General features: G+C 40.7%; 1 protein-coding gene across 10 annotated transcripts in view; it reads left to right on the top strand.

The window, feature by feature from the left end:
• The first annotated feature begins 193 nt into the window (after positions 1 to 193).
• The window catches only part of LOC111072492 (serine/arginine repetitive matrix protein 1), a 31,327-nt gene continuing 16,029 nt past the window's right edge, over positions 194 to 15,491 (top strand). For 3 of the 10 annotated variants that reach the window (XM_022364459.2, XM_022364426.2, XM_041595150.1), the window contains exons 1-2: positions 194 to 369; positions 943 to 1,375. In XM_022364459.2, coding sequence (XP_022220151.2) covers positions 1,319 to 1,375 — 57 coding nt within the window. In that variant the 5' untranslated portion in view covers positions 194 to 369; positions 943 to 1,318. The remainder of the gene's footprint in view (positions 370 to 942; positions 1,376 to 15,491) is intronic. The other 7 variants (XM_022364478.2, XM_022364492.2, XM_022364486.2 and 4 more) reach the window with 3 other exon arrangements.

Here is a 15,491-nt window from a genome sequence, read left to right as displayed (position 1 = left end):
TGATCAATCAAATCTGGGCACTTCAACGCCTATGCAAACATATGTTTACTCTCTCCCAATTCCAATCAAAATTTCCATAAAGCGGTAGCCACCCCGCCAGCCGCCGGGGTGGCGAGCCGAGAGATATGGAGAACTTCCAAGCCCTGCGTCAACTCCAACGCCGACGCTCTGGGGGACTTCGCAACGTTTTAAGCTGGGGACTCATTCGTGTTCGTACCGTCGTCGAGTGGCCAACGTTTTTGCGGTGAAAAAAAACCCCTCAACGGAAAACCCAAGAATAACCAAAGGAGAAGCAATATCCATAGCAGGCAGCAGAGTCCACCAAGCAGCAGCAGCAGCAGTGTGCAAAACTCAATACAAATTGAAAAAGTGTGTTTTCCTGTGAACTTCTAATATATGTTGTCGTTGTTGTTGTTGTATGGCTAGTAGCCCCCCTCGCCCCCTTCAAGACGGTGTTAAAGTAAACCACAAAAAAGTCTCGCTCCAGTGGCCATATCCGAAGTAAAGAAAAGCAAAGAAAAACCCAGAGATTATCGCAAAATTGCAGTACAAATGCGAGGCGGCAAAAGAAAGTATTGCATACCACAGGGGCTGTCATGAAAAATAGATATCGATTTGCCAGGGCATAAAAATAAAAAGCAATACAACGAAACGAACGACCGAACGAGCGCGGGGGTGTGCTAGGGGAGGGTGTCGATGCTATGGGATTTTTATAGTCAATAAAAATTGTTTTCCTCCATTTGCCCATAATCCTTTAATTGGCTAATTACTAGGATATTCAGTGGGTTTATATCCGAAATTTTCATAGAAATTCTGCCCCGTGGAGGGTGTGTGTGTGTGTGCGTGTTTGTGCATGAGATCATCAGTGGAAAACAGAAGTACCGTTGACTGGCGCCTGCTGGTATGCAATGCTTTTGCTCACTTCACTTCCTTTTTCTTCAGGCAAAAATCTCATCCAATTTTTGGGCCTATGACAATAATACAAACGCACTTTCTACGCTACGCATTATCCAGGTGCGTGTGCGTATAGAGAGTGAGTGAGATAGTGAGAGAGAGAGATAGAGAGAGCAGAGGGAGAGCGAGAGAGATATATAGAGATAGAGCGGAAACGGAAGCGAACTGAAAGCGCGTGTGATTCCCTGTGTGTCCCCCTGGTTGTTGCTCCCAAAACAAAAGAAAAAAAAAAAAACCAAAAGCAAGCAAATAAAATAAGTAAACTTAAAATTTAAGAAGGAAAAAGAAGAATATACCATAAGCCTACGTGCGCGTGTTGAATTTAATTTCGTATTTTCTGGTACAACATCAAAAGCATTTCCCTATGATTGGCTCATTCTGGAATCTGTGCAGAGCGTGCCCATCAATGCCGGTAGACAAGGTGAGTAGTATAGTATGGGTAACCATGCTATCTTTTATAATCTATTGAAAGCCATATTTGTCTGAATGTTTTTAAGGGTTTTCGTTTCGTTTCGTTTGCGTTTGCGTTTAAGGCAACAGAAGGCTGTTAGCCTGTTAGCCCACTTTACAGACTGCGAGCATTTGCATTTATATTGTCACAGTTCTTTCCTTTTGATTTATCGTCGACAGTTGTGTCTGTCTTTTGTTGGAGAGTGTGTGTATGTGTGTTAGTAATGGATTTTTATTGCAATCTTGCAGGCGACAAGTGAATGGGGATGGGAATGGTCGGGTGGTGGGTGGATGCAGTGCCTCAAAAAAGGGGGTGACTCGTAGCCGGGCTCGGCTGAGTTATGACTCGTCCAAAAAGAATTGTGGGATTAGGGTGCATTTTTGATTTCGGGCGAAATATATGAATATTTTATACCACATTTCGTGGGAAGGGTTCTCCCTTTTGGGGCTGGCTAGAAGTATATTTTCCGGGGCATTAGTGAAATTAATCGTAAATAATGACTTTCATAATTCTACAAAATTGCGGTTGGTATTTCTATTGAAATTCTAAAGCGTCGCATAAAGTGATTAATTATTTGTATTTACCCTTACACCTCTTCTATTCTACCATTTTGTATCATCATCCATCTCTTTTGATTTCCCTTTGGCCACATTTCTACTAGTTCTTTCATAACTTTGATCAATATCACCTTACAATCCTTGGAGTGTCATTACATACAGCCACAAAGCCAGACCCAGAGGAGAGTCATGCTACATTATTTGTACTTACTTTTGCCAGGCCAAGAACTCAACTCCAAACCAAAAGTAGACCAACAAGAATATATATGTATGTATATAAACGACTATAAAGACATAAAGTAAATAACACAAAAATATTCTCTGGCTGGAGAATAAATTAACTGACATTACGGACACCGAGCGCGTCAGCAAAACGCGAAGTAAGCCGAGAAACACGGGCCAAAGAAGACCCAAGGCAAAGGCAAAGAAAAATGGCCAAAAAGGCAGAAGGCAGAAGACCCCACCAGAAAATCAATAGCATATGGCTTGTGGCACAGACAGCAGCGGTGCTCACACGGCGGCCGGGGGCACGGGTACCTAGCCAGCTGGTGGCCGGCCGGGGTGCCCATGGACTATGGGGAGCCACCGGCAGCAGGCTCGACACCGACACCGACACCGAAATGAATGTCGCCACTCACTGGAACACTCACTCAATGGGCATGGAATGGACAAACACTCACTCACTCACTGTGGAAGCAAGTTCCACTAAGGTTATTCCAGTGGCTGTGCCAAAACAGCTGATTCATCAACAGCGGAAAGCGGAAAGAGGATGGAGGATTCTATAGATGAAAGAAGGCAAAGAAAATGCAATTCGCTGGGTAATTGCAAAGTTAAAAACTTTACACAAATTCGCATTGAGCCACACAATTTGTATGACGCGCATGTGCAACGTAGAGAGAGCGAGAGAGAGGGAGAAATTAAGGGAAAGAGAGAATGAAACACTAGAGAGAGAGAGTACACTCTCCCAGAGAGCACAGCACCTTTTCAGCCGGCGTTTTATTCAAAGTTTTTGTTGTTTTTTTTTTTGTGCCGCTTGTTCGACCATATGACGTACAGCAGGGAAGGAAAACTGTCTTGCGGTATTACATCAGCGTCAGGGCAGCCAGTCAAAAGTTTTTATTGCAACACCTTGCCACCCAACCAACCACCCACCAACGGACTCCACGCCTCCTTTTTTTTGTGTGGCAACAGCAGCAACAACAAAAAGTGCCGGCTATGTGTCGCCAGTCGCCAGTCAGTCGTCAGCTACCACACGCCTATCGATTCAGCCGCCGCACACATATGTTTGTATTTCTGCTACTTCTGAGCTGCTCCTTTGGATCGATCCCTGCAGTCAGCTGGGCGTCGGCCCCAGGGCTAGGGTTAGTGGTGGTGAAGCTGCTGCTGCTGCTGCTGCATAAGTAGTTTCACTTACTCACATTTTATGCTGGGTTTATCGCCACTCCTACAGTCCTCCTTCAGTCACAGCCGCAGCCACATCCGCACTTGTTGGAGGTTTCTATGGCAGGCAGAAGGCATTGCAAGGCATTGTCTGTGGCTGTGGGTGTGTGTGGGATGCTGCTGCTACTACTGTCTTTTGTTCCTCGTCTTATCTTATGGGAGCAGGAAACTGTGGGGAAAAGAATTGAGGATGAGTCGTCCTTGCCTGACAGTTTCCACTTTCCACTTTGAATGCTAACCAAATTCATTTCTCTTCGTTATTTTTTGTTGGGATACTTTTTTGTACGTGTTGGCATTTTATTGTGGCAGAATTGTGGGAGAAGTGTTTCTATTAGATATTTTTATGGTTGCATTTTCGTAAGGGAAATTAAATTTGAAAATAAGGAATGAAGAATATTAATAGAATAGAAAGAAATTGAATAGAATAGATTAATGTCGATTGAAGTATAAAAGAAATAGAATCGATTGAAGTGGATTGAAGAAGTGAAGTGAAACATATATAATAGATTAAGGTGAATAAAGAAATTCGCAATCTATTTTCGCATGCGGTTTGTCTCCCAGAACAGTCTCCAAATTAATCTCCATGGATAAATTGCGTTAAATTCCATTTTAATCCAACGAAATGTATCGAAGAGAAATGTAAAAATCCTTAAATAAATCGATCAACCAAAAACCCAATTAAACAATTTGCCACTTCAAAAGTGATTGATTTCTAAGCTCTTCGCTGCAGTTCTGCATTTTCTCAAAGCATTCATTTATGCTTTATATAATGGAAAACTTGGCATTTCAATTGTCTGACCAAAGTGTGCAATTCCCAGTCTGCCAGTGCCCCCCTTCAATGCATCTAACGAAGGCAATTTGCGCATATTTCTTCCACTGCAGCATAATCCACACCGAACTGGCAGCAAACTGTGAAGGAAACCCAAAGGCAAATTGAAAGCTGAATCCTTAGAGGATTTGGACGGAGTGAAAAGTTCTTTTGGTGAGCAGCAACAGCAATCTCCATGGAACAGACGGTTGGCGGAGCACAAAACTTTTCTAATTACTTGGGGTCAACAATTTCGGTGCTGCTGCGGTTAGTGCGAAATCAAAAATGTAAACTACACTCCTGTACTGCTGCCACCTCAAAAGAGGTTCAACATTTGTGCGAGTTGAGTTGAACTTTTGCGCCAGCTAATGGCAAACATTTTTGCAATTTATATAACCTTCTCCTGACAGGTAGAAATGTTGAAACACATGTCGCACGAGAGCTTGCCCCCTCCATCTCTGTGTTCTGTGTTCGCTTTTCCGGCTCTTTCGATTGTATTTTCAGGTTTCCTCCGCCGTCAGTCACTCATTCATTTTGATATTTGCATATTTTCAACGCAAATCAGAGCATCGCATGCAGCGCGCATATACAAATTTTACATTTCCCAGAAGTTTTTATATTTTTGTTTTCTTTTTCTGTTACTGTTTACATATTCCGGAATTTTTCAGCAAATATTTGTATGGCTCTTTAATGTTGTACTTTTTGTGGGAGACTTTTTGTATGGTAAATTGGTTTTTTTTTCATTGATAAAATGAGCTTTAATGGGCCATTGATCCTTGACTCTGACTTCCCTGTAACCCTGTATATTTTGGACATGTTTCGTGCTGTTGTTTGGTTGACTGGCATTTTCCGTGTTAATCAGAGGGAATAATTTTCCTATTTTCGTATTGATTTTCCCTATCGACAGCCATTAAAAATACTGCGCACGAACGTCGGAACAGGCACGAAATGTCTATCAAGTTGTGCCCCATCAATGTCAGGCGATTATAAAAGAGTACAGAGAGTACAACACACACATAAAACAGAACTTTTCCCATTAAAGTGCAAGGCACAACCCAGATGTGTGCCTGGTGGCGTATACGTAATGAGTATCTAATGTCAATTATAAGCAATTTGTTGATGACTTCCGTTTTATCTGATTAAACGAGCTAAGGTCATATCCTCGCCTGAGAAAAAATAACAGAGATTCAATCAGTTTTGATTAATTTTTGAGCCAAAAAAAAGGGGAAGCATTAACCGTGTGAATGGGTCCATATGGAACCAGGACACGCCTCAGCCAGCAGGAGATATTACGTCAACCCTTCCATCTGGCCATCTCTGTAGCAAGTGAACACTCATCCAATCTTTCCATCTGCCCATCCATCAGCATCCGGTCATGCCCGACATCGTCTAACGTATTTCAATTTCAATTTTCTGCCTTTGGAACTAATGCAATTATAATAATTTCCTCTTCGCAAGTGAATGGATTACAGGGCCAGTCACCAGGCTCCCTGCCTGACTGCCAGCCTGACTGCTAGCCAGCCTGCCAGGTGCTATATGCATTGCGGCCCTGGCTCTATCGTGACGCAGTCTTCGGGTGCTTTCCTCTCCCCACAAAAAGTGTTTGAGGCTCTTGGCTGACGACCAAGTTGCATGAAGCTGTTGACGTTGATAGTAATTTCATTCGACGGTTTTTGGGGGGCTTTTCTGGGCGTCAAGGAGAGCTCTAAAAGGAATCCCTAATGGTGATGTTTATGGAAGTGTAATGGCTGCTCCCAGACTGTGTAATATGATATCAGAAATTGAGAAAACCATAAATTAAAAAGAGCATGAAAATCTGCAACCACTCAGATACTTGATACTTTTGATAGCTAATGACAAGAGTGGCAGTTGCCTTACTTTGTGGCATTTATAGATGTATTTTTAATCGTATTTAATGGCTTAATTAGGTATCATTTAATTAATTATTTAATTAAATTAAATTAAAATGTTGCCCAACTATTTTTGATTTAAAACTGTATTATTTTATGCTGCAATTTAATAAAATAGATCTTAAAAATAAATCTTAAAACTAATCCCAGTTCATGCAGCTCTAATAGCTTGACTTAAGCCCCATTAAAGATTAAATTCCCTGAATAAATGCGCTATTATTTACACATCTAAATCTGCCATAAATTGTTGCACCTCCACTTTTTACCTTTCTGCAAAAAAAAAACTGCATATTTAAACGAGTATTATAATCCAGATGTTCTTACCTTTTTTTTTTGCAATCCTTGACAGCAGCCTCACACGCCCACTTGTTCAGTCTTTGGGCAAAAAACACACACACAAAAATATGCACTCTTTTGCATAAAAAGTTAAATGTTGGACGCTTTCAGCTCTCCGCTTAGAGTGGATTGGTGACTGCCTCTTGCTGCGCTTTTCTTTCATTTTCTATAAAAACCTAAAAATGTGCTATATATATGTAAGTTTGTGTGTGTGTGGAAATCCCATTATATAAACGATATGAGGAAAGGAAACCGTGTGCGTATGCATTTTTTATGCGTTCAACAGAAAGCACAAAAACGTTGGTGGGGCACAAAAAACTTTTGCTCAACAATACAAAAGCGTAAAATATTTAAGTGGCCATGAAGGGGGGGTTCCACGGGGATGTTCTACCCCTCATTTTGACCTTATTTGCTTATAAGTAATGTGTTAGCTTTCGGGTCTTGGCAAACGCAAGAGAATCCATTGCCAATTGGCTGGGAATATGGATGTGCAGACTCGTAAACTATTGAGAATGATGTCAGAACCCAAGAGTAGAGTTAACATAAGGAATTTCAATATTAAAAACCAAGAGTTAGTTTAGCTTAAGGAATGCTTCTGTCATCATCTTAATAAAACTTCAGAAATTCCAAAGATAAGCCAAGTATTTTTTTAGGGCAAATATTTGTTCAAGAAAAAGCTGCATCCAGTCTGTAGTCTGTAGAGACATGCCTTGGAAAATGTCTACTTGTGTCTGGCAAATTTGTCATTCGCTGGCTGGCTATAATTTCATATTATTTACCTCCCAATGCCATGCTGCATTACGATCATTTGCCACAACAATTGTTGTGCTGTGGCACAGCCTTCAGTCTTGGCTGCAATTTGATATGCAGCTAAAATGAAAATACACTGCACAAATACGGAAAATAAGAATAAGAGAAATAAGCAGCTCACACAATAGACAATTATTTGCACACAGCCATGCAGGAAGAGTGGAATATATACACAAATATACTTATTCGTATTCGTATTCCTATTCTGTATGCTGCAGTGCCATTTTATGCTGCATTGTCTTAATGGCATTCAAGCATCGTTCTCGTTCATCCCATGTTGTTTTCAATTGCAAGCCATCATTGAGGAATGAGCCAACTGTCTCGCTGTGGAAGGTTATCCAAAGTTCAGCTCAGTTTGTGTGCTGGTTCTAGTGAAGTTTGCGCTGATTGCGCAATGTACCAAAGATCAAATCGTAAATGACAATAGAATACATAATCCCAGTGGTTGAATGTAAGGAAAGAAGTCGGAATTCTGAAAATTTTGCGTTGAACTTTTGTGCGAAGTCAGAACAAGTTCAATGACTGCTACATTTGATAGATGTGAAACGAATAAAACCACACTTTGATAACCTATAATGGGATAGATCTATATTGAATGTATCTACATTCATCATATAAAAAACTTTATTTAATTCTATCCATTATTCTTAAATAAAATATATTTTTTTATCCTTTGTTTGGGGGATTTTTCAATATTTAATATATTTTATGAGGTTCCAAAATCATATATTTAATATTTTATATTATATTTACTTTTAGCTGTTTTAAAGTTCTATATTTCATCAACTTTTAGCTGTTATAAATCACCGAAATAAAATTACATCAATTTATATATAACTCACTGTCTGTCTTTGTGTTTTATGCTACAATCGTCTTCCCCTAAATCGCCGCTAAATAAACGCTTCCGATTGCTCGCTTCCTGCATAGACACCACAAAGTAAAAGCCAGGCAAAACAGAGTGTGGACTGCGTTCGATTGCCAAAAGAATGAAATTTAAATAAAGTTTAGCTGGCAAAGAAAGCTGTTTCCAAGAATTGAACTTATATAAAGAGAAATACATGGAATTAAATAAAATTAAAGAGAATTCATTGCCGAACAGTTCATTGACGTAAGCCGTGATGTAATTTATGGCTTGAACACAAACCCAAACTATAATTGTGAATTCCATTAATCAAATTAGCTCACCCATGCCCCAAATTGAGGCACATTCACACAGAAATCTGTCAGAAACAAGAAACATAAAGAAGAAAAAATATCTCTGCATTTTAGTCATACTTTTTTCCATTTTTTCCGCTTTGCTTATGATTTTATAGCGCCAACTTCCATCTCAAAAGAGGGAAACAAAGCCTGAGCATAATCTTAATGCGCTGAAAACTGCGAAAAGTTTTCCTTTCTGTTGTTTGTGTGAAAATCGCATAATGACCTGACTTTGTTTTGTGGAAAAGTAGAAAAGAATGTACGGCAGATGACTAAACATTCAGTTGGAAAGAGGATGCTTGAGAGCGGATGAAGAAGTTGACGTCATATTTGGTTTTTCTTTTTTGGGGCATTTTCTTTCATTTCCTTTTTGCTGACGCAATTTTTTTTTGTTGGCCTTACATAAGTGAAGATTTTCGTGGGGAATGCATTTTGATTGCTGCCCCGAGGAATTGTAAATTGCCAGCAGATTCAGCGGCTAGATAAAGACACCAGCAAAGGAAGGACCAAACCAACAAGAAAGGCTCCACCCGAACAGTAGAGGAAAGCCACCCAAAGAGTAGAGAAAAGCCACCAAAAATAGTAGAAAATCAAGTGGATTTTCAGTGAATTGAAAACGAATTGGGAATGCGCTGTTGTAAGTTTGAAACTTGTCAGTAAAGCAGTGTATTAATACTCTTTTGATGAGCTTTCCAATGCCGTGTCTCCTATTGAAGACATCGATAGATACAGACTCTAAAGGCAGCGCTACCAATCGATGTGGAAACAAAGTGACTTTATGGGTGCATAACGACTTGGGAATGCACTCTTTTAGGGCGAAATTTTAAACAGAAATGTAAAGGAATTATGCGAGTTAAATCATCTCTTGGTGAGTTACAGTTTTCTCCAATAAAATTATAAGCAAATTAGGTTCTAAGTAATGTCCCTCATTGGAATCCATTGCCTGATCATCTTTCCCTCGAATATATTTCTCTGCAATTAAATTCCCATCTGCTGATTTTAGTTGCTGCCTCAACCTTATGGCAGGGTATTGGGGAACCTTAAAACATCGCAAACTAAGCGCGTGCCATCGATGGCAATGTCGCCTTGTCGACATCGTCGTTATTCACATGAGTGCACTAAGCACAGCAGTTCACATAGATACTCGTAGACACACACACACACGTACAGCGGCTGGTATACACTGAAAGAATCACTCACCCGCCCGCACACACAGAGACAAGATGCACTCGTGCGGTAATCGCCTGCACAGGGAAAACAAAAACACAAAAGAACGCTTCGAAGCACGCACAAGCGGCGGAAAATAGTTTTTCCTTTTGCTTCGTTTTTTTTTAAGAGCTCAGAGGCGGGTGCATGGCATCGAATTTCGTTTTAATTGTTTAACATTGAATAACGCTTAACCGAGCAGAGCAGAGCACAGAAGATGCATATGCAGATCCGAATGCAGATACAGATACGCAGATACTTAGTAACTCGTCATTCAAGCTGCTGCTGCTGCTGTCGGCTGCTGTCGGCTGCAGACATTTGAAGTTTGGCTCAGGGACAGACAGGAAAATGCAATTAAATATGGCTTCCCCCCCAACCACCCTGCTTGCTATTTGCTTTCCTCGAGGCGGCACTGTTATGCACATAATTTCAGACCCACAAATATGAGGGAGGTAGTGGAAGGCAGAACCCAGACGCTGCTCTTCTGTCTGCGGCGGTGGGAGGTGTGAAAAGTTTGTGCCAGCATAAATTGCTGCAGGAAGTGCTGCAATTTTCCAGCTCAAGTGTGTGTGAAAAGTTGTTGCCTCTTTGTTTTGTTTGTGTCTGGGGATAGGAATTTGATAACTTAAATGGATTTTAATTCCCACAAAAAGGTTGCTTGATTGAGAGTACAAACTGAATTGAAATTGAGACGGCAAATGCAGATGAAATCAAATGGAAATCCCACAAATGCACTTCAGAAACTTCTGCATTTTTCCAATTTCATATTCCATGTACCAGAGGAGAGACTGTGGCCAGAGACTTTCATCCCGGTGGCACGAAAGGTGTGCTGCAGAAACGTGCTTGGGAGCACAGCACATGAATTTATGTGAATTTTCTCCAGCAGCTGAGTGAAATGAAATGAAGTTCAGGCGGGGTCCCAGACCCATGTAGAATTTATAGAAATTTGTCTTTTGCTACTGAGATTTTGCCCCATGGCCTGTGCGGCCATATAAATCAAGCACATTGCCACATCGACAGCCATGTCACCGCTAAGCCGTCAAATCAAAGCCAAACCCAGGAGCCACAGTCACCATCACAGTCACAGCCAAGAGCCATACGGTCGAAAGGTACGCTTGTAAGGATTAGAATTGAAAAGGACACACAGTCGGAGAGCTGTCGAAGGGTAGGTTACACGTGCAATAAAAGCGTCTTAAAAGTTTAATGTCCCCCGATTTGCGGTTGCATACAAATGACTTTTCAGCTGTCGTCTGTCCCACATGTCAGTCGTTCCGGTTCCTGTCTGTCTCCCTGTTTTCCAACCAACCACCCACCCTCTCTCTGAATGTTTGTGTGGTTTTTCCGACTTTTGGCTGAAAGGCAAATATCCCCGAGCATTGCATTTAATGGAAACTTTTCAACGCCTTGTGTTGGTTTTTTTGTTTTTTTTTTCTGGCGAGAGCTTAATTGTGTGTTGACATTAAATTTTGTTGCACAACTCGTTGCATTGCTGTAGCCCATTGGCCTTAACCAAAGTTTTGTGGCAACAGAAAACCGCATAAAAGTATGAGCACGAAATTCGTGCCAGAATTTCAATAAAGTTTTTGCCACTGCAATCAATTTTAGTTTGTGTGAAGATGAATATTGGAGAGTTTTTAATCAAGTTAAATATGCTTGAGACTAAGTTTTGGCTTGTTAGTACGGAAAATACTATCTATGATTGGAAATATAATTAAATATTTATCAGCTAGCAGTAGGCCATCAGAATACTAAATTATACCCTCCTAAAGATACAACAAACCCTCCGAGCATTTATGCAAAATCTTTCTTAACTTATTTACCCTAACTTTCATATTCCATCTAAAGTTTAAGCAACTGCATTTTCCTCATTTCTGCTTACATCTCTTGTACATCTATTTGCTGTGTACAAGTTTATTAAAAAGCCTCGCAATGGGTATAAATTAATTCCCAACTAATTAAATGTTGTCAGCAGGTTGCTCTGCTCCCATTTCAGGGGGCAACCTAATCCATATTTATGGCCAAAAGAAGGCAAAATGCCAGAGAGAGAGACGCCCATGCAAATGAGCAGCATTCTTTAATTTAATGAAGGCAACCTCCGACCCGGGACCACCTCATTAAGCGCTGACCTCCAGATGGTCATTTGTATGCTCCTCTGGAGCGCCAGTTGCAAGTCAATCTCCATCATGGAGGATGTTGTTGGGTGTTTTTTTTTTTTGGGGCCTGTCTCATTTCAGTGCAGGCACAGGGAGGAGAAGGAAGGCAAAGGCAATTAAATTTGAGCCAGGAGCAGTGGCATGCCTCTGCCTGGGGGCCAGGGGCCAATCCTGAGTATATTAATTGCTGCTGCAGACAAAATGCAAACAAGCAGACAGAGATAGGCTATAAAGCCAGGCCTATCCATCGAGTCTTGGCAGCCAACTGTGAGTACCAGCCAGGGGCCCCATAGGCGCTGGTTAGTTGAGCAATCGAGCTAAACTAAACCACAGTGGCACAAAGGCACGCACCACAGAAAAGACTGTGTGTGAGTGTGTGTGTGTGTGTTTGGGGCAGTGGCAGACATCCAACCTGCTCGTTCGGTCAGCCACACAGCTGGTCACCAGAGTAGGTGTTTCGTGTGTGTGTGTGTGAGTGTTTGCCAGGTGGAAACCATAAAAGAAAGCGCAGGCACACAGATAAGTGTACGATACTCAGACAAGGTGGTGTCTTTGCCAGACCAAATGGTGTCAAATGGCAAAAATGCATCGTAAACTAAATGTAAATGAAAAAACTTTACAAACAACTAAGCGAGGGCTGCACCAAAAGTTGCCCAAACAATGGAAGTTTGTTCAACAAATATTCATTTAAGATAAGAGAAAATTACTATTTGATGGCGGCGGAAAACTTTAGTGCAACATTTTACATGTAACTTTGCATAAGGGAAATGTTTAATTTTAAGGTAGAAGTTAGAGTGCAACATCTAACGCGCCTTATAAGGTTTAGGCAGATCTCTAGAAATTAGGAAATATTACGTGCCTGCATGTAGTTATTTATTTTCTAATATATTCTTATTAACTTTCCACACACTCTTCAAACAAACCTTTTGGTGTGGAAAATTATCGTTTGCTTTCCCAGAAATGCTTGTTTCCACTTCAAAGAAACCAGACCCCTGCACAAATACAGACAGACAGTGCCCCATGTATGACCGCAAAACAAGGATCTGGGGGGGATCTGTGAGGCGATAACTATGCTTCTAAGGTGTCATTTTGCTTGTTTTGGCCCGCATAAAACTTGAAAGGTCCCTTTGGGTAGATTAAACACGCACACGAATACTCTTCAAATATACTCACAGACGCACACACACACATATAGTGACTGCTATAAATATGTGGTCAGTGTGCGTGTGTGGGTTTTGTGGGGATTATGGTGCAGTGTAAGCTGACGCTGGAAAGTATGCTATGAAAAATATTGCACTCATACCGACATTCTTATCCCATAAATTGGTCATACACAAGAAAAGCAATATTTAAGATTGTGTGGGGTTCAAAAGCAGCGGTGGTTATTTATGGGACAGGAACCACAACAAATTGGTGCATTGATCTAAGGATTGCAACCATTTTTGTAGCCTAAAAATGAGTGGTATTATGGTATATTATTCCAACATTAACTCTTTACAACTCTTTACTTACTTTACCCCACAAATTGGAGCATTTGGCAAAATAAAGTGACATGTAAATGGCTATCGTTTTAACCGGCCATAAAAATTCACTTGCATCCAAGGTTTTTCCGCTCTTAAATCATAATTAAACTCTTCAGAATTTAAAATTTTAATTAAAATATGTCAAGCCTGCTCATCTCATGTCTCACTGGTCTGTCTGCCACTCTCTGTGGGGGATAGTTGCGATGTCACCAGGCTTATCAGGACTTCAACATCACTGAGCAGACACGTAGACCAACTACCTACTGCTGCGTCTGCGGCTAAGTGTCTCCCTGCGGTGGGATTGTCTCTCTCTCTAGCATAAATGTTGGAACATTTTTAGGTAAAATGTTTTTCCCACACGATTTAAACGCATGGCATAAATGTAGTTTGCTGCACATACATTTTTAATAGACCTACCCAAAAATAAAACCATATTTAAATATTTATGCCAGAGTGCAACCGCAATCAATTGGTGCCACCACGAAACATAAATCAGGGTGAGATATATATATGTATATAAGTGTTTTTTTTTGTTTTATTTCTGCTGCTGCCATATCCATGATAAATAGTTGTTGCAGCTGCCGAAGAGATACGAGTACTAGCAGGATGGCCAATAAATATAGTACCTAACAATGTGAGTGTGCGGTGCAGGTGTGGGAGCCAGACACCGACACGTGGCACTCGAGTGCCCATCCAATACCTCAGACAGAGTCCTCCATCGAATACCGTACAAAACCATTAGCATCATGCTCGATGGCGACGCCCCTGACATCAACTACCAATTCATATGACAAACGAACCTCATAGTAGTAGGCCTCACCTCTTCATAGACCTCTCTGTAGCACTCTTTCACTGGAGGCTCGATTACAGTGAGCTACCGGCACACGACAAACGACTAAATTATGCATGAAGTGCGTGCCGGGCGGAATATGGTATTTTGGAGTGGTTGCGGCACTACGCTTACACCTTACCTCACCCTTAAAGGTGGTTTCCTCCGTGCCAAATAAACCTTATTTATTACCCAAGGAATTGATTTGTAATGGAGTTTTTAATTGGTTGCTTTGCCTATGGGGAGTTGAAGCGTTTGTCGATAGCTGGAGAGTGTGCGTCTAGACGGAAGAAGAAGTTTTAGGCCGCAATTGGGTTAATTGTTCAAGAGGTCATTGATTGGGGAGCAGAAATTAATTGATGGGAAGTTCTTAATAGAGAGAGAGAGCGAGAGAGAGAGCGAGAGAGTGAGAGCGTGAGTGTTGTTGTGGTCTAATTATGGTATTTAATTGAGTAAAGTTATGGTTCGTTGCGTGCTGAAGGAGGTGGGCTAAAATGACCCTAATTATTTCTTATTAAAAGCGTAAATTAAATGGCTTTTGTTTATTGATCTTTAACAGCTTTGGCTAGAAATCTGCGTTAATAATAAATAAGAATGAGAGTATAAGACTTAAGAATATTTATATAATATTCCGATATACCTTGTTCTCATCTTTATCATGAGATCCTTTGCTAGAAATATATTTTAAAATTAAATTAAATAAATATTCAATACCAATGAGAACATTGGCAACCTTTTCAAATATTTACTCACTGAACTTGATGTACATTTTTTTTGTACATTTAAAAGCTTATATGACTCTTGTTGATGTCTTCCAATTAGCTTAGCTTTGGTTATCTGTTTAAAAATTAAAATTAAACTCGAGAAACAAAAAGAAGGCAAAGAGCAAATGACTGATGTACTTTGTCCTTTGACATTGCGTGCTGGTAGCCAATTATTTTGCGCTCTAAACACACACAGAAAGTGGAACAGGAAACGACGAAGGAGACAACGAAAGTTAAGCTCACGGTAGATATAAATTCCATCGAAACGAAAAGGGTAAGGAACTCCACTCCAAGCTGAGGCATAATTAAATCGACTACTGTCCTGACTGCTTCACTAGAATGTCCTGAAAATGTCTGACGGTCGGTTGTCTTAGTGGGTTTTCCGTGGAGTTTTCAACCCAATTTACAGCTTACATGCAAGTGTCTCAAAGTCCTTTGGCTAAGGATCGATACGCGGTTGGCGTAGCCATAAAAGCAGTAGCACAATATACCAGTAAGTGTTGTTGGTACTGGTACTGGTGGAAAAATTGGCTATTAATATGGATTTTCCTTT

Source organism: Drosophila obscura, unplaced genomic scaffold, assembly GCF_018151105.1.
Source record: "Drosophila obscura isolate BZ-5 IFL unplaced genomic scaffold, ASM1815110v1 contig_4, whole genome shotgun sequence".
NCBI lineage: Eukaryota > Metazoa > Arthropoda > Insecta > Diptera > Drosophilidae > Drosophila > Drosophila obscura.
Note: the sequence above shows the minus strand (reverse complement) of the source record. Positions and strands in the feature narration are given on the sequence as shown.